At 38.0% G+C, this 18,668-nt stretch overlaps 4 protein-coding genes across 5 annotated transcripts; 3 read left to right on the top strand and 1 right to left on the bottom strand.

Moving 5' to 3' along the window:
* The first annotated feature begins 3,164 nt into the window (after window positions 1-3,164).
* Window positions 3,165-6,802, top strand: LOC129759998 (saccharopine dehydrogenase-like oxidoreductase). Of its 2 annotated transcripts, none has more exons than XM_055757576.1 (5): window positions 3,165-3,318; window positions 5,245-6,119; window positions 6,182-6,272; window positions 6,330-6,598; window positions 6,664-6,802. In XM_055757576.1, the coding sequence occupies exons 2-5, from the start codon at window positions 5,302-5,304 to the stop codon at window positions 6,764-6,766; spliced, it is 1,281 nt and encodes a 426-aa protein (XP_055613551.1). In that variant the 5' UTR covers window positions 3,165-3,318; window positions 5,245-5,301; the 3' UTR covers window positions 6,767-6,802. The 2 variants fall into 2 exon arrangements, with proteins under 2 accessions (XP_055613551.1, XP_055613552.1); XM_055757577.1 differs by having other exon boundaries at window positions 3,169-3,307.
* A 282-nt stretch (window positions 6,803-7,084) lies between these two features.
* LOC129759996 (phenylalanine--tRNA ligase alpha subunit) lies at window positions 7,085-9,203 on the bottom strand. The gene is made up of 2 exons (XM_055757574.1): window positions 8,608-9,203; window positions 7,085-8,475 (listed from the first exon to the last, which is right to left on the bottom strand). Exons 1-2 carry the CDS (start codon window positions 8,764-8,766, stop codon window positions 7,144-7,146), a joined length of 1,491 nt encoding a protein of 496 aa, XP_055613549.1. The 5' UTR covers window positions 8,767-9,203; the 3' UTR covers window positions 7,085-7,143.
* On the top strand, window positions 9,004-18,327 carry LOC129759997 (N-acylneuraminate-9-phosphatase-like). Its single transcript, XM_055757575.1, has 3 exons — window positions 9,004-9,241; window positions 15,522-16,004; window positions 17,062-18,327. Exons 1-3 carry the CDS (start codon window positions 9,131-9,133, stop codon window positions 17,377-17,379), a joined length of 912 nt encoding a protein of 303 aa, XP_055613550.1. The 5' UTR covers window positions 9,004-9,130; the 3' UTR covers window positions 17,380-18,327.
* Window positions 9,737-12,640, top strand: LOC129759995 (neurochondrin homolog). The gene is made up of 2 exons (XM_055757573.1): window positions 9,737-9,961; window positions 10,018-12,640. Exon 2 carries the CDS (start codon window positions 10,332-10,334, stop codon window positions 12,516-12,518), a length of 2,187 nt encoding a protein of 728 aa, XP_055613548.1. The 5' UTR covers window positions 9,737-9,961; window positions 10,018-10,331; the 3' UTR covers window positions 12,519-12,640.
* Window positions 18,328-18,668: the final 341 nt, after the last annotated feature.

Here is an 18,668-nt window from a genome sequence, read left to right as displayed (position 1 = left end):
TGGACAATGCGTGAAGAGTTTCAATTTTTACAAAATAAAAATGTTTTGTGAACAAGTCTGCTTTCACTTTACGTCTGCGACCAAATTTTTCAAATGAACCTTGGTACATTGAAATTTCAAAATCTAATGATGATTATACACAACGAAATTGCCAATATTCTACTTGTCCTTTGCAGACGGCTAATAGCCGTACCGCGTTCTTTCTTTACCTAAGCAGTTGATGAGACGGATCTCAGCCGTCCAAGTGACGTCTAAGAGTACTAAGAAGTGGACATTAGGTACTCTTTACAAGCTTCAACCACTTCAACTTTTGTCATTCGAGCAAGCTTAAAAAATTTTAAATGAGGTACACCGGGGTAAATGTGAACGGTTTTTCGTATAGTTCAAATTAAAAAAATCAGCAGCGGATCAATTTTGATAAAACCACGTTCAATGTGATGCAGAACATGTTGTGTACGAACGCTGAAGAGATGAGCTTGATAGAAGCAAAGCAAGAAAAGTTATCACGTAAATTGTTATGGACTGCTGCGGACGGTAGATTTTCCCATTGATTTCTCAGGAAATTTTCAACAAATTTTTGTTTTCTTGGTTTAATACGTTACTTTATTGCTAGAACGGTCCAAAATTTTGAAAAAAGTTCATAGTACTATTAATAAGGCATCTTTCAATGAGTGTTGTGTGTAATTTATGTAGCAACAACCGAGATCCGATTTTATCGAAAATATATAGGTACTTATTCCAGAACAAACATGAACATTACCCAACTTTTCATGAAAAATATAGCAAAATTTTGTTGGATGAAGAACAGAAAATTGAAAAGATGTGCAAACATCTAGTCTGTATAAAGCCGTCCACACTTAGCCCAGGTAGGGTTTGGAGACAAAATTTTAGTTTTTCGTAATTTAAACTCTTTTTCCTTCATTTTAACCGCCGTTTCTTTTCCTAACTGGTTGTTTCGAATGTAGAGTTTTTCGTCAAGATCCAGCTAGTTTACGAGACATTTTCAATTGAAAAAGATGCACATCAATTCGACGTCGTAGTTGAAAATAGAAAATTCCCAAAAAGTCGATGTAAACATCCGTTATTGTCGGGATCGTATCTTTTTCACAATTATTAGATGGATTACAAGTAAATTGATCATTCTGCATTAAAAGTTCGAAAAAATAGTGCACAGTATTCTTTTAATAGCCATCGTCCACACTTACCCCGGTGTACCTTACGCCAAAATTTGTACTCTGATTTTATTCTGTAGAACAATGTTCTAGCTAACAATGTCTTGAAACCATCAAGAATGACATAAATACTTAAATATGAGACCATCATAGTCAAAGAAGTATAAGTGACAAAATGGTCGATTTTGAGTTTATGATTCAAAAGGATTCTTTATATCTCAAACTATATTTTACGATTTTTTTCGGATTTTCAAATCAAGCCCGAAAACATTTAACCAGAATGATTTTCCCCCAGAATGACGAATAACCGAAACCAAATCCCAAAATGAACCATTCCCCAGATTTTTTTTCCCAAAATGCAACATTTACCAGAATTTTTTTTCCCAAAATGGACCATTTCCCAGAATTTTCCCTCTCCAGAATGGAACATTGCCTAGAATTCCACAAAATCTAGATTTTTTCCTGCAATTTTTTTTATTTCCCTCTAGTTTAATTTAACTAACTTTTTACTTTTTCAAAACGAACAATTGTTTGAAAGTTTTCATAATTTATTTTAACACCAGTAGTATTTTTTTGTAAAAAAAATCTATTTTTTATTCTAATTCCAGTTTGGATGAATATATATTCAATTTTCTGGGAAATGGTTCATTCTGTCGAAAAGTTTCCTTGGGGAAGGATTCGTCTGAGGAAAAATATCTGGAAAGTGTTATTTCTGGTGTTTGACATTCTGGAGATTTTTCATTATGGGCAAACGTTTTCGGGGAAATAAAGTACAGCCCTTTTACATTCGAAAGAAAAATGCCAACTCTCGGAAAATATATGGTATATGGAAAATGGCCATACAAAACAATTCAAAAGCGTGTTTTCTCGAAATAAGCTTTTATGCACTCATGCCCCTTATGAGGCCCTTAGAGTCGAAGGGGTAAAAACGTATCAAAGCTGTTTTCGAGAAAACGTGCTTCAAAGTTTTCGTTTTTGTCCGTTTTTCATATATACAAAAGTATGGAAATAAAATTTCAAAAAATCTGAAATTTAGACCAGATAAAGATATGGAGAATCGTTTCATGTTAATAACTCAAACAAAATTGATGATTTTTGCACTTTAGTATACCCCTCTGACTCCAAAAAATCCGTTAATCCATCTTTGACTCCAAACGCTTTATATGTACATTTAGTAAATTACCCAACAAACTAACTTGTGCGAAGTTTCAGTTCAATCGGATTCGAATTAGGGATGTTTTAAAACGGTCGAAATTTTGATTTATTTTATCCTCAACAATCACTTAAAAGGGTCCATGATATGAGAAAAATCGAGAAAAAAAATTATTGATGCTTAATGGCTTAAAAATGCATTATTGTAAACATTGAGATCTGGCTTTATTTAAAAAAAAAATGTGAAGTTCAATTTTATTTAAATTTTGGACAGTTAAGTTTTTGAACCATTTCTTCATGATGAGCATTTTCCCAGACATCCATTGCGATCCATCTCAATAACGTATTTAAGTACTAACCAGAAGAAAATTTTAATTTGTGGCGCGAAAACAAGTTGAGATGATCTCATACTCTCAGTCCAGTTAAGCTTGTTTGAAGAAGTTAGTGATTAAAGCGTAGCAGCGTAAGACGTTCTGGAACACTATATGTATACTTTTCGATTAGTCATCGTCCACTTATGACGGTATTCCTTGGTACGTATGTCGTCTTCCAGATACCTCTAGTACACGACAACTTCTAAGTATTTCTGAAAAAATTAGGCACAACTAGAGTTCATACTCGACCTTGGTATGTTCTTGAAGCCGACAGCCACTTTTCAAACATTAAATTACGATTTGTTTCTGGTTCAACCATTTATAAAATTGTTGCATCATGATCGTGCTCGTCAAACTGATCGAACGTGCATGGCGTCCGCTCACATTGCACATTTGTATAGCAATTGGTGAGGAGCAATGCAAAATCTTGAACCCCAAAGTCTCAACTCAACTCAACTCTCAGCCACGTATTAAAATCGCCGGCAGTTAGTTTGCCGTAGTCGTTCGCACAATAGCCACCATATAGGATAGGTATCGTGTACTTTGCTCTGCTTTGGCGTTCATTTTTTGTCCCCCCTGGGATTAAACGTGGAATTGTTGGTCGATAAGGTTTGTGACCGGTGAGTTATTTATTTCATTGGTTTTGTTCGGCTCCAAAATTATGCCGGCCCAAGCTGGATTGTTTGGAGATCGAAAGTTTGTTCTTTTCTCCATCAGAGCAATTAAACTGCTAATATGATTCATGGAATTAAAATTGTGTACATCAAGCATCTGGATACTCACACTTCATTTACGACGCAAACTTGGAGGAAGGAATAATTACGTACCCCTTTATAGGCTCCCCCTTCATTTTAAAACCGGGAACGATTTTCAAAAGGGTCTACAACCTACACTTTTTCGATGTGGTTCAGTATTGATAGAAAGGATTACTCCAGATAATTAAATTAACAATTCTCAAAAAAAATAATTCCAAATTGAATTTACTTACGCCCCTATAAAACATGTGTTTAATGAGGGTCAGCAGTGGAACCTGTCTGTCTTAAACGTTCAGTATTAACGATGATAAAATACAGATATTTGATATAGGTAACTGCTTTTGAAGGAATGATCATCTTATTCATTCACATTACATTATTATAAATTATTCATTTAAATACGCAAAATTTAGCTAACATAAAAAGCAACGTTTTTGGCAAAAGTAAAAGTAATAATTAAAAAAGCTAGCTGCAAACTTTTTTTTTTATTTTTCAATTACCATCAAGACGCCATTCACCGCCCAGTCACCATTTACCGCCCAAAATCACCCTTTTGTGTGTATTTTGAAAAAACTGGGATGTTTTCTCAAAATATAAGACCTGTGTTCTGTGTCGGCATCATTGTTCGACCATTTCACTGAAAAAACATCACTTAATTATGCTAACTATAGCCAGAAATAAAATATTTGGTTTTTCGTTTCCGGTCAAATTATGGAATTCGACGCCTGTTAGCGAACTAAGCATTACTGTACTCCTAGGGCAAAAAGGGTTTTTGTTTACTAGATAGTACCTTTTGGACCTAAAATCAACTTGAAACGATAGTTTTATTTTCGAAGAATAGATTTGCATCAAAAAACTTTCGATTTTTCCAATAGTTGTTGTTTTTTGAAGCGTTTAGTGATGGGCGGTAATTGGTGTATAAAAAAAAGTGTGGGTTCCTAATGACCGGTCACGCACAATTTCTTTGTTTTTAACGCATGTATTGTGTCAAATGTGTAAATTGTAAGAAGCCTTTAGTTTGATTATGTTAGAAAATGATGTTTTATCGCTGAAAGTAACCGGTTACTTGAGGTTGTTTGCCGGGAATCATCATTTTGTCAGTCAACGCACTTTGTTAAAATTTGTACTAAATTTGCGGATGAAAATTCACAAAATGTATTCTCTAAAGAGCCAAAATATGGTTTTGACAGCTCGTTGTATGGAAAATACTAAAAAAAACAGTTTCCGTGTTGTTTAGATAATTTTTTCTTGAGAAAACATTATCGATACCCGAAAAAGTCGAGTGGGCGGTAATAGGGCCAGTTGAACACCCCAAAGTTTAGTTAATTATTTTGAAAAGCGTAAATTTTTCACATTCCACTAAATTTTTTATTTAAAGTAGAGCAGTTTTGGGATGTATTGGAAAAGAAAGCGAATAAAAATCTGCCGTCGTTTTTTTATTACACATGTTTGAAGTTGAAAAACCGCTTAACTGGGCGGTGAATGGCGTCTTGATGGTACTCTGTGGTTAAGATCTTTTCTCTGAAGGTTTTGAAACAGCAATCGAACTTTGTTAATCGTTAAACTGAGTCATTCCGGATATGTTCGATCGAGTTCTAATTTTAAATTGCAACCAAAACCACACTTGTGAAAAAGTGAAACTTTTTGTCCACTCTTTTTTATCGTTCGATTCCACGCAAAAATGCAACTTGCACCGTCCCACGAGGACAACTTCGAATCAATTTTGTATTCGTGGGAGCATTACCGGTTTCCGCGATCTGGTCACACAATGTTTGTTCTTTGCTTTTTCAGCGTTCGCACTTTTCTTAGGAATCTCAAACCAGCATTTCGCATTCATCCATCGGGAACATGACCGAGGAAAAAAGACCGCTGGACGTCATAATATTCGGTGCAACTGGGTTCACCGGTAAATATACAGTACTCCAGGCCATCAAATTGCTGGACGGTTTGAAATGGGGCGTCGCTGGACGAAATAAAGATAAGCTTATTTCAGTCCTTAATTGGGCAAGTACCGATCTTGCGGAGATTCCGATAGTCATCGCAGATGTTAAGGATCCGGAATCGCTGAACGCGATGGCCAAGCAATGCCGAATAGTGGTGAACTGCTGTGGGCCTTATCGATTCTTCGGGGAGCAGGTTGTCAAGGCCTGTGTTGAAGCTGGTACACACCACGTGGACGTTAGCGGAGAACCGCAATACATGGAACGCATGCAACTTCTGTATCATGAAAAGGCTCAGGAAAAAGGAGTGTACATAGTATCCGCTTGCGGTCTTGACAGTATCCCTACAGATTTGGGAACCGTGTTTCTGGAGAATCAGTTCAACGGTGTAGTGAATTCTGTTGAATCCTTCATTGGGGTAACTAACAAATCGCCAAACGCCGGTGGGGCTGTCATTCATTATGGCACCTGGGAATCGGCTATCTATGGGTTAGCCCACGCAAACGAGCTACGGTCTTTGCGCAGTAAACTCTTTCCAGTGCGTTTGCCCAATTTTCAACCTCGTCTCAAGGATCGACCCCTGGTTGGAAAAGTTCGTTCTTTGAACAATAGCTGGTATGTTCCGTTTCCAGGTTCTGATCGTTCGGTTGTCATGCGTTCGCAGCGCTTCTTCTATGATAACGATAAAAAACGACCCATTCAAATGAAGGCTTATGTTTTGTTCAAGTAAGTTGAATTAATTTTTTAAATTGTTTCTCATAATCTGATCATATATTTCAAATATGCAGTTCATTATTGCACGTGATTTTGATTGGAATTTTTGGTGGAATTTTCGCTCTCATGTCACGGTTCAAGTTGGGACGTCAACTGTTGTTGAAGGTAAGCGTACAACGAACACTGTTCATTTCACTCATTAAATGAACTTGATGGTTTCAGTATCCCGTATTCTTCTCGGGTGGATACGTCTCACATGAGGGTCCCTCTGAGGAGTCGATGAACAGCACTGACTTTGCCATTTATTTGATCGGTGAAGGATGGGCAGGGGACAAACAACAGCTGGAGGTCACTAACCAACTCAAGACGCCACCGGAAAAAAAGATCTACGTCAAGGTATCTGGAAACAATCCCGGCTATGGGTCCACATGTGTAGCTCTGCTTCTCTCGGCCACCACCATTCTGAACGAGCATGCCAAAATGCCGTCGACGTGAGTTAAGCCAGTTTATATGACTAAAAAAATAATTGACTTTACTTTGTTTCATTTTTTTCAAGTGGTGGAGTTTATCCTCCTGGAGCGGCATACTACAAAACCAACTTAATCGAAGAACTGTGCAAACACGGGTTGAAGTTTGAAGTTATCGAAAAGCCTAAATAAAAAAGTTTGGCGCCAAATTAACATCACCATTGAAAACTTATATTTGGGATTATAATTATATTTATATAAAATGTATCCATTAATGGTTTAAATACTGAAAACAGATAAAGAACAAAGTATAATAAAAAACTAATAGTTACTAAATTCCAAACATAAATTCTTTCACATAATGTAAATGTCACGTACCAACACAGGAATTTTAAATAGCTTTCCAATTATTAAAACTGAGTTCCACTTATTAAATAGTCAAACCTATTAACTGAATACCTCTTTGCACAACACTAGGACGTCATCAATTTTAATTATAAAAAGATGAAATTCTGACAGAAGGTATATTTGCTTGTGTATCAAACTCTGAAAGGAACAGAGTAATCTTTCTAATGATTCATTCGACAGATTGGTCCATCCTGCACCATCCGCAGATCTACTTTCGGTCCAATCAAATCACGAATGTTATTGATGCCGTACTTGATCATGGTAGGGCGTTCCAGCGAAAGTCCCCAAGCAATCACATTAACACCTTCAGGCACGCCCAGTGGACGCAGCATCTCCGGTCGGAAGACTCCACTGTTACCTACCTCAATCCAACGTTGCAATCCTGGATGGAAACAGAATATTTCCATTGACGGTTCGGTGTACGGATTGAAAGTTGGCTTATACTCCAGCTCGGTAATTCCAAGTTTATTGAAGAATGCATTGAAAGTGCCGATCAGATCCCCAAGAGTTATTCCATAATCAGCGACAACTCCTTCCACTTGATGAAATTCTGCCAGATGTGTGGCATCGAGTGTTTCGTTTCGGAAGACTTTATCTATGCTGAAATATTTAACCGGCTTGAATCCACCCGGTTGGTTAGATATTTTATAAAGCATCCTAGCACTAACTCCAGTAGTGTGAGTTCGGAGAACATTTTTTTGAGCTTCTTCCAGCTTCCAGTCGTACCGATATCCAACTGAACCATCGGTTCCGGACTCGTGAGCATCCTTTACCGAACCCAGAAGATGGGTTGGGAATTTGTTACTCAACTGGGGATGGGATACGAAAAAAGTGTCCTGTTGATCACGAGCCGGATGTTGTTGTGGCACATAAAGCGCATCAAAGTTCCAGAAACTTGACTCCACAAAATTGTTCGTTGGCATTTCAGAGAAACCCATTTCCAAAAAAATCTGCCGAAACTCTGAACGAACTTTCATCAGGGGATGCAACTGGCCGCGTTCAGGATTCGCACCTAAGGCATCGAAGTTGTAAGGTTTGAATTTTAAATCTTTCCAAATACCGGAAGCTAACATTTCCACGGTTAAATCTGTCTCGAGCTTTTTCAAACTTGTCGAAAATTCCGGTCCTTTACTAAGCCGGAAACTTTTGGTAACGGACTCGGCCAAAATTTTCCGTTTCTTGTATTCGTTCTTAACACCGTCCGGTACCTCTTTGTCCTTGCCTTCTGAGATCGCTTTCACATGGCTTCTCACAACATCCTCAATCTTTTCCACCTTTCGCTTGATCAGCGGAGCTCCACCGGATTTGTCCATCAAGATCCACCCATTGGACATGGCCTTGCTAAAACCAACCTTAGCATTGGGGGAGCTTTTCATTAAATCCGCCTGGCTGATACCTTGAGGAGGGACGCTATTGAAAACAACAGCTTCATGACTTCCCTTGGTCAAGATTTCTTTGCCTTCACCGGTCAGCTCCCAACATTTATTGGTTATCTGGAAAAAGTATGAATTATTGATGAAATTTAAACGACAAATTTCATCATTCTTACTGTCTATAAAAATTTCCATTAGATGCATGAATTCTATCTGCATATACTGTAATTAGTAAATTTATAAGGTAAATACCTGATCCGTCTTAATGACATCAGCAGCAGTTGATTCAATACTTTTCACAGCCCCGACAATCTTCTGGTGATCTTCGCCGAAAACCGGCACCAAATCCAACGTATCCACGTCACCATGCTGTTCAATGTACTGGAGGATGCTTTCCGTTAGTTCCTGCATCTTTTGAGTGCTTATGGGAGCTGAATCAACACGGCCAATCAATCCGGAACGACGGGAACAACCGATAGCGCGTTGATTCGCAAAACTGTCAGAAATGCAACGTGTGCGTGTTCATTTTTTGTTGATTACATGTAGCAGAATCCATCTCTTGGATGAACACGCTTCGAATGTCTCTTTTCGATTGGCATTTTCTTATGCCCCCTTTTGCCCATCACTTCAGTTGCTTTGTACGTCCTTCTTAAAATTTATTCAACCAGCAACTTTCCATTTGATAACAACATAATCCTGCGCTTCTGCAGAATTTCATCGCCAATTCCGGTAACAGTGTGATAGGATTATTAAATTGTTCTCAACTGACGGTGTAATGGCCACTGAACGCTGTGATATAATTGCCAAACCGATTACGACGATCTTTTTCGATCTAGACAACACATTGATTCCGACCAGAAAAGGCGATGCAAAGGCATGCAGCAAGGTGAGTGCGTCATGAGAATTAAAATTTTCCCTTGCTCGATTTAGGGTAGGTGACCCGTTCTTAGTGCTTTTATTATAAACCAAAAATATGTTTTGAAAAGTAATAAGTGAATTAGAATGTTTATTATCAAATCCTCAAACCGTAGGCCTGTACAAGTTTATTGAGATACAAATCAACAGTTAACATACTGATCCTAACGATACTTTAAATTTAACACAAAGGAAACAAAATTAATAGTACACATATATGGTACATTCATTTTGTAAAAATTAATATTTTGTCTTGCCAATCATTCAACTTAACGCTGCTCTCTTATATGCAACGTTAAGGCAATATCGAGAACAATAAAATAATAATAACAATTTTTAACGACTCTGAAGATTTTTTTTAATTTGCTCAAATGAGAATTTTAGCATTTAATTAAGGAACATTTTTAATTTATAGAAAATATTCGAAGGGTCCACTGATTATCAAAATACCCTAGCTGTGCATTCGGTATAGACAGCCAAATCTAGAAAACTGGCTACCCGGTCTATTTGTATGTCACAAAAGAGATAATCGAAACAGCATGCGAAGAGAAATCAAAAAGAAAACAAAATAAATGTGAATTTCTGAAAGGGACATGGAATTATTTTTAGAAGCGGTGCTTAAACGTTTTATTGTTACCAGGAATGCCATTGTCCAAATTCTGGTTCTACATTTCTTCTGATTATTAAAAAGGTAATGGAAACATTGTCAAAGTTTCATCAGTAGGTTTAATTGTTTTGTTATTTTAGAAATATTTTCAAATCGGTAAAAACCGAACGAAGGTGCGAAATTGAATTGCTGTTTCTGGTCGGTGAAAATCAGGACGGCTTTTCCGTAACATTTTCTCGGAGCAAGAACATTTTCTCGGGAGAGGTGTGTTGTATGTGTTGAATCCCACTCGATCCTATAGAAGAGGAAAATTGATCCTCATTGACTCAGTCGAGATTTGATCGTGAACCGCTACGGAAGTCAAAGCTTGAGTAGAAAATCCAACACTCGGAAAAGTGCTCTTTGGAACACTCAGAATTTATTCCATATAAGGAAGTACCGTGCCACGGACATCATGTCGGACCAAATAAGTGACCCAATTCGGAAATGTTCGATCATTCTTAAAAATGCCAAAAGTGATACGGAAAAATTTGCAGCACTATTTATGGTCACGAAACTGATCAAGGGCAAGGATTGCAACGAGGCCGGAAAACGCTTGCTGTTTGATTCGATTGGGTTCGATTTCGTCCGACGACTGCTGATTGGAGGCAAAGACGTGCCGGATGCTTCCGCATACCAGAGTGTAGCGCTTTCGATTTTGAGCTGTTTCTGTGAAAATGAGGACCTGGCCACACATCCCGATATGCTTGGCAGTATACCGGTGTTCCTGGGAATCGTATCGACTTGTGATGACGATGAGTATGATGATAACTTGATCGTAATCAATGAGGCTTACCACTGCCTGCAAAGCATCGCTTCATACGAAAAAGGCCGGGTAGCCCTGAGAGAGGCAGGAATTATCAAAAAGTTGGCTGAAATTTATACCCAGCAAAGTTTTCAGATTGACGAGGCATTGACGCTGATCGTGACTCTGGTGAGCCATTTCGGACCGGCATCCTGGGAAGAGGATCCTAAATTATTTCACTCTTTATTGCAACGAGTGTCGTTGGACTTCGAAACGGATCATGCAGAGAGGAAGTTTGAACTCGCGGAAATGATCTCAGTTTTACTGTTTACCTGTCGGAAGGAGTTAATTGCAAAAACTTTGCACGAAGAGATTTGGCCAGCATGTTTGTACAAGGGTGTTAGCGACATTTTGAAGAGCAAAATTGGAAAGGCACAACGTGACCCAACACTTAAGCTGACGGCGAACATTTTGGAAATTTTGGGAATAGAATGGACCTTGAACGATTCGGATAATCCGAAAAAGTTTTTCCTTCTACTGCTACAATTAGCAGCAATCGAGGTTCGCATGCAAATGGATAATAAAAGCTTCAACCAAGTTCTGGTGCAAGCTGATTTGATTACAGCCTGTTTCATTATTTTGGAACTTTCTATAAATTACATGTCGACAGATCAACTGGACCTTGATCAAAAAGAAAAGCAGCAAGTCTATACAGGATTGAAAGGAGCTTTTAGTGCAGTTTTGTCTGTTTTCACTAAACTATCGAACGACACCCGAAAGGACAAATTGCAAAAGAATGAAAAAGCGTTTGCCTGTGCCATGATTCGAGTACTTTGTGCCTGGATGGCTCAAGAAACATCTGCCCTGAAAGCAGAAGTCTTCAAACTCATCCCATTCATACTTCAGCTGGCCAATGAATCTTTCTACGCATCCAGAGATCATCGTATTAAGGCTCGTACCCAACCGACCGCAGAGTCGACCCCTGCTGATGTTCTACGTGTTACACTACCGGCGATGTGCCATCTTGTCGTCGAAGAACAGGCTCGCAAGATATTCCTTAAAGAAAAGCAAGAACAAGTTTTGTTTGATTGTCTCCAGTTTCATTGGACTATTGCCCACTACAAAAAACCTCCAGTGCCACGTGCTGAACGACTGAAACGTATGAATGAACCAGATCCAGAAATGACTCCTCAACAGCTGGAGGACATGAAGGATTCACGAACAGCGATCGTATCATTGTGCAACATTTTTATGAACATCACTGTTTTAGAACCAAAGCTCGTTGAAGAAAGTCCAGTATTTGCTCAACTTCTTCGTTTTATCTTTGAAAATCTTCCAGAGCTCAAGGACACGCCTGATAATCTGGTTATGCATGGACATTTGGCTGTTTTGGGTTTGCTTTTACTCAAACAACAATCTACAAAAATTAAGAAGAATGATTTTTCAATCTGTCGATATATTCAAACTACCATTCGGTTCCTGTGGGATGCCTACAGCATCGACGAATCCAACGATCCCCAGGCACTGGTTGTTTCCCTAGCCTATAAGGAGTACTGGTTTGAAATCATGGAGCTGTGGTTCTTAGGAATGCAAACCATGAGTGGCATTATCAAATTGATACCATGGATTTCGGACTTTGCCATCGAATCTGGTTGGGCAGAAGGCATTATCGAAGTACTCCGAAAAGTCAAAATCGGAACCCTCCCTCCGAATGTAAAGTTGGCTTATGAAGACTTCCTGTCGCAACTGGTCGATGCCAACTCGTCGGTTGCCGCTGTGCTGAAGAAAGCTGACGCTCTCAAAGCCTGCAGGAACCATCGGATGATGGAGCTCGGAAAGAAGCTGTTTGGCGATTAGGATGTAGATTTTGCAAGCTTTTTATTTGATAAGTGATTCCTAGTGATTTTTGTGTTTTATTCTATACAATGTGTACTTCAAAAGTATGTTTTGCCAATAAATCAGATACCTGTATAAAATAATTTTCTCAACTCAAACGTTCTTTCACTGAGAAGATCGATGAATCCATGGGTGGAGCAGTTATTTTAAGTAGGTCACGTTGCTAGATGAAATGCAATTCTCCTCAATCTCCATTTTGTTGAAACAATTCTCGCTGTAGGAGGAAAGAAAAACAAACCCCCACAACGTTCTGGCATGGATAAATTTAGAAACTTTTCTTCACACATCCCAATGCCGTGTTTTCACCGACAAACCCGATCGAGGCTGTTCTGTCGAACGAAATTCCCAGCTTGTGCGTGTGCATGCATATTAGTGAATTCAACGTTCTACGAAAATCGTTTCATCGTGTTTTTCCCTTTTATTTTTCTTGTTGATGATGGAAAGAAACTGCTCATTTTGGAAAAGCAACGGTTGCAGAAAAAGCTATTAACGTCCACCCACGCCCAACGTTGATTACTTGGTATTACCACGAGACAACCTTTAGAAAAAGTAATTTATTTAAGAAATTCGTTTTTAGAATGTTTAACACGTACCAAGCGCTTTTAAAGTTTGGAATCGTTTCATTGCATCAAGCTGTTGGACGGTATTTACGACAGTTTTCAAGTGGTTGATCTTCTGGGGGATCCCTATCTTAAAGTAATGCTTCATAAGCATGTTAGCCATTAGTTCCGAGCGGTTAGAGCAGCTCACAAATTTGTAGCTTATTTGGCACGACGCAAATTTGTGTTTATTCAAGAAAAGCAATTTCCCAATTTATTTTTGGAAGACAACAGCTCTCCATGAAATAGGAATTTGATTTTCGAATGATAAAATAAAATTTTAAATCGAATGCACATAACAGCATTTCATTTTTTTTATTTCCTTAATCATTATGTAATTTGTTATTATCTTTTTGCGAATGCAACGACGGTGAAAAACAAACGATGCCGAGAAACGTTTTAGTCACTACACACTACGCCGAATTATTTATATCACAACACGTGTTCCGTCTTTCGATCCTCCGAGTTGAAGTGAGGTTCGTTCTTGGGCAAACTGAGAAAAAAATCACCTGCCCCGACCAAGATCGCCGAGCATATTTTTCGAACAACAAAATAATGGGAAAATGTCAATGAACGAATAGATATTTTTCTCTGTTTCCTCAATGTTTTTAAACCCTTTTATCCGTGTCCCGTATTGAATATGACCCTTCAATGTTTTATAAAATAACTCGTTCTGTAAATTGAATTTTAAAACATAATATGATTTGATTTAAAAATATAAATGATAACTTTTAGCGAACATTTTAAATATATAAATTTATGCAACGTTACTTTTGTCTACTAGAAATGGTGTTTAAAAGTTGAACCGTTTTTATACATCGCTTTAAGCCAAAGGGTTCATGTAAATGGAAAAACGATCACCTTTGACTGAGTGAGGTATACCAAACGGTCTTCCAATCTTTGTTTTACCGTAATGCTGAAATTTCAGATTTTTCCTATAAATTCCTTATATCTAATATTTTTTCATGAAATGGCTTTGAGTAGTACTTTCTCAAAATAATCATTTTTAAAGAGGTTTTATAAATATGAAAAGTTTTTTCGAAATTACAATGATTCTCTCTTGGTAATTAGATTTTTAATCCACGCGACCACGAAATATGAGCACATCGTCATTTAAAATGTTGATTAGGATATTCGGAAGTTTTTTGCAAACGCTTTTACTTTTTAGATTCCTCGCTCTTAATCATAGATGGAATGATCTCGGTATTTATAGCGCTACACGCCCACGGATGGAAATAATTCGGGGACACGATTTTCAAGAAGGAGAAAAAAAAACTTGTTTTCAACCTATCAAGGGTTGACGCCAAGCCAAATAAATCATTAATATTTATAGAAATGTTACAAGCAATAACGTAGAACAAACGTCATTGATTACTTTCATTATTTTTTAGCTTTGATCGACATTGCTTGGAAATTCAGCCAAGGAATGAGAAACATAATCAGATGAATTTCAAAAGGTTTAAATAAAAGACTTTAGTACAAGCAAAGAGAGACATTACTTTGTTATTTATGTTTGAAAATTTTCCTATCATTTTGCTGAATTGAATATTTCATTCATTTCATTGATAGCAAAATTTGGTATCATTTTGCACTAAGAGTCTGCTCGGAAGCTTTCCAATGCTTCGGATACTCAACATCGATAATTGATCATGTCGAGGAATCTGTAGGGAAGTAAGGAATCTGGTGTGAAAACAACCAATAAATTATTATTTTTAAAAAGTTATACATGTTTAATTAGAGGATTTTTAGCAACTGACAGGAGCAATAGAAAAAAACGTGTGGATACGTTTGTGATCACTTCAAAAGATTCATATCAACTTTGTACAAATATGAGCACAGCTCTCTTACTCAATCAATTGTCGACTTTGTTCCCAAATGTGGTCGAAACTTGGATACTACATCCGGATCGTCCCGTAACTAACCCTTGGTAAATTTTCTACCATGAAACAATGACAGAATGACCTCACGTTTAGATCTCAACTCACATCGTTTGGTAAGGAAAAAAAATGGAACAGTTTAGAGACTTATTGTGCCACATTCTGGCAGTCGACGGAGTCAAGGAAATGCGCTGTATGTCGGTCGTTGATACGCATTTCGAAATATTCCGGGTTGGTTGGCATGAATGATGGTCGTCTGCCAGTTATCCGCCTTTTTGTTTACACAGTTTTTTCCACATAGTCGTTTGGTTCGAAATGTGGTTGTTGGCTATTTTTAACTTTCTCTGAAACTGTTACTACTTCAGCAGGTTGCATATAGGAAAGTGACTCCGGTTTTGAATTGCGTTATCTGGAGCGAATGTTGGCCGTTAGACTTTTTAAATCTGTTTTTTTTCCTAATATGTATTTTAACGTATTTTTAATTACAGATCGCGGATTTGCTTCAAAACGAGCACGATTTATCACGTGATTTGGCAATTGAAGCCAGTACGACCTTTCTATCGTTGCTGAGGCGCTGTCCGGACAATCCAGAATTTCCGTTAGCCCAATGGCGCATCCAACTTTGGGAAGACGCTCTTCCTGTCGATTGTAAGCACCTCGCACCGGAAATCTACCCCCGCTGGTTGGAGTATCGCATCCGCTATCAGTCACCGGGATCGAACATTATCAGCATGCTTCAGAGTCTTCACCTTCGATATAACCTGGGCATCATCACCAACGGCCCCTCGGCAGCTCAGTGGGAAAAAATCGACAAACTAGGTTTGGAACATTTTTTCGATTGCATTCTAGTTTCCTCAGATTTACCGTGGGCCAAACCGAATCGGAACATTTTCTACGCCGCGTGCCACTACTTAAATGTGCAGCCCGAGGAATGCGTCATGATTGGTGACAAGCTGGAAACCGATGTTCAGGTGAGTGGAAATTCGTCCTTGCGTATGTATGTACCCGGTGCGCGAATGGTCGATCACGTGTGCTTGTGCTTTGCGTGAGTCTATTTGTATGTCTGTATGCGATACGTGTACGTGTGATGCATGAAACACAATCCATCTAAATCGAACACATCCCAGAACCACAAAAGCTTGTTGTCACAAAAGTCACAAGAGCAAGTAGAATGCCAACAAAGCCACACTATGCTTGGCCTGTTGTGGGTGGATCCTGCCATGATGCGATTGCATTCTGCACGCTGAAACCCGAGCGTCGGTGGTCAATAAACAGAAGGGATCCTATTCGTCGGTGGTAAGTTCCGCCTAGCGAAATCACAATACATTTAGTTTTCCTAGAATCTGAAACGAATTTCGCTATTTGGTAACGTTGTAGAGAAGTTGCACTGGAATAGTACTGGCTGGCTTAAGCGTCCTCAAGATTTTTTTTTATCATATATGAATATAGCACTTTTGTTTATACTAACTTTATCGAATTTAATGGCCATTTCAATCATAAGGAAATCAACGAACTTCGTTTCATCATACAAAACCACGTGCTTCATTCCAAAGGCAATGGTTAACATAGAAAATTATCGTTACTGTGATGTAAACGAAGGCTCAAACGAGGCTTCACAAAAGTACCATATTCCTAATTCTGCACAGTCCCAAACTCTGCGCATTTTCATGTTCAAAAAGAAATAATTCCAACATGACTTGATTCTTGAGTACTCTTGAGTAAAGTGTTTTTCACATTAGAACAATGGGTTGATCAATGTGCAGAATTTGACACCGTTTGTTTACTTATGTAAACGCTGTTGGATGAAGAAAAAGCCAACTGGTATTCCTGTGCAATTTTCTTCTTTCAAAATCCTTTTATTCAAGGAGCAAAATTCTAACCACATTCGCCATGTAAACTACTTAAAATCATCATACAAATTCTAATCCCGCTGTGTTCTTCGTCGCTTCGTCTGTGTTCGTATTTTTCCTTCTCTCATTTTATGCTTACTCAACATCACGGAATCGCAAATCTGCAAATCTAATACAGGGTGGCATTGAATCGAAACTTGGCGCAACCGTGTGGCTTCCCCTGCCCGCAGACCTGCACTTAGGGCACGATCGCTCACTAGCCGACATCGAGGAACAGTACCGGCCGGACTATATTCTGTCGAGCGTGTTGGATTTGCCGAACATTTTGCCAAGATCAGGCGTTTCTTTCGGATCCAGGGCGTCTACGGTGAACCTGCAACAGAAAACCACACGCAATAGATCGGCCAGCTATAACCGCTTCTTGCCAGATGTTCCGGACCTGTTTAGTTCGAGCAGCAACTCGTGCGACAGTACTGCCAGTATGGACGGCAACTGAAAATCCCCTTTTATGTAAGGTTAAAGTCCAACCCTAGCATTTTTTTCCCCGATTTTAATTCGAATAAGTTCGAATATTAGTTTATTGTCCATAGGATTGTGCGTTAGACTTTTTCGTGTAGTACAACACCATAGCTCGATTTATTTTATGTCTTTTTAACATCAGAACGTTTCATTTATGTTATGAATAGGAAAAATAGGCTTAGGTTTTTAAAGCACAAACAATATTTTTTACTCCCTGATTAATTTAAAGATTATATTTTTTTAGCTGTATTTTCCTGTAGCGCTTTAGCTTTTTATTAAAATGATTTTCGAAAACCTATCAATTAAGGTGCGGTGTAGTAGAAACAATAAAACTGGACTTCTTCCCTCTTGTAACACAAAGAGTTACGAAGTACCTGATGAGTAAAGCTTAACAACTTGATGTTTCTATAGCAGAGTTTTTATCCAAACACAAATACAATATTCTGGCTGGCCAGAAATCTACTATAACCCTGCTTTACTGTGAACCTCACTTTTCGAGCAGCTATTATGAATAATCGTATTTTCCATTCTATAATAGTTTTCTACTCGAGTAAGCAAATATCTAAGAAATCGTACCCACAGAAATGAAAAATTACAAAAACATAAAATAAAGTTTAAATCGTAAGTGAGGAGCGTTAACAACAACATGCTCGTTCAAATTTCATTATACATAGGTTCGATTCTAAATAAATCAGGCAGCAATGCATTGAAAAATAGAAACGTCTCATCGGAAAGATGTCAAACACAATTGTAATCAATCATCACAAACGAACGAGCAATGCCACTAAAAAACACTACATTAGTGTAACAGTACGCAGAACCATAACTCTGCTATGCTTTCGATGTCATAATAGAAACTAGAATATATGAAGTCAAGAATAAAGCTCACGCCGACGTGTTTGTTTGATGCACTTTTTTGATAGAACTTAATTTGTTTTTTTCTTATGCCGAACAATGTCCCGTTTCATTATTAAAATTATATTGACAATATATAAATCTACACCAACACATTGTTCTGATTCTGACATTCGTCGGAGATCTCAGAAATGTCGACTCGATACTTTATACTGAATAATTCTTTAAAAACATGGTAATCTTGAAATTGCCTTCAGGAAGACACATTACTCCTTTTATACATATTTTTAAAATTCTTCAGCGTGAAGCTTTTTTAAGTACTTTACACTCCCACTCACACTGTTATACACCTCATCAACTGGGCTGCATAAATCGAAATAATTTGAAAACCGCTGAAAAGAGGTGCTGTTA

This window comes from Uranotaenia lowii, unplaced genomic scaffold, assembly GCF_029784155.1.
Source record: "Uranotaenia lowii strain MFRU-FL unplaced genomic scaffold, ASM2978415v1 HiC_scaffold_36, whole genome shotgun sequence".
Lineage (NCBI taxonomy): Eukaryota > Metazoa > Arthropoda > Insecta > Diptera > Culicidae > Uranotaenia > Uranotaenia lowii.
Note: the sequence above shows the minus strand (reverse complement) of the source record. Positions and strands in the feature narration are given on the sequence as shown.

Excerpts from the sequence above, each read along its gene's own strand:
- LOC129759996 (XM_055757574.1), bottom strand. The coding sequence starts at position 8,766 with ATGCAGGAACTAACGGAAAGCATCCTCCAGTACATTGAACAGCATGGT. Across the intron at positions 8,476-8,607 it reads ATGTCATTAAGACGGATCAG|ATAACCAATAAATGTTGGGA; the intron begins GTATTTACCTTA and ends TACTTTTTCCAG.
- LOC129759998 (XM_055757576.1), top strand. The coding sequence starts at position 5,302 with ATGACCGAGGAAAAAAGACCGCTGGACGTCATAATATTCGGTGCAACT. Across the intron at positions 6,273-6,329 it reads GACGTCAACTGTTGTTGAAG|TATCCCGTATTCTTCTCGGG; the intron begins GTAAGCGTACAA and ends TGATGGTTTCAG. Across the intron at positions 6,599-6,663 it reads CATGCCAAAATGCCGTCGAC|TGGTGGAGTTTATCCTCCTG; the intron begins GTGAGTTAAGCC and ends ATTTTTTTCAAG.
- LOC129759997 (XM_055757575.1), top strand. The coding sequence starts at position 9,131 with ATGGCCACTGAACGCTGTGATATAATTGCCAAACCGATTACGACGATC. Across the intron at positions 9,242-15,521 it reads ATGCAAAGGCATGCAGCAAG|ATCGCGGATTTGCTTCAAAA; the intron begins GTGAGTGCGTCA and ends TTTTAATTACAG. Across the intron at positions 16,005-17,061 it reads AGCTGGAAACCGATGTTCAG|GGTGGCATTGAATCGAAACT; the intron begins GTGAGTGGAAAT and ends AATCTAATACAG.
- LOC129759995 (XM_055757573.1), top strand. The coding sequence starts at position 10,332 with ATGTCGGACCAAATAAGTGACCCAATTCGGAAATGTTCGATCATTCTT.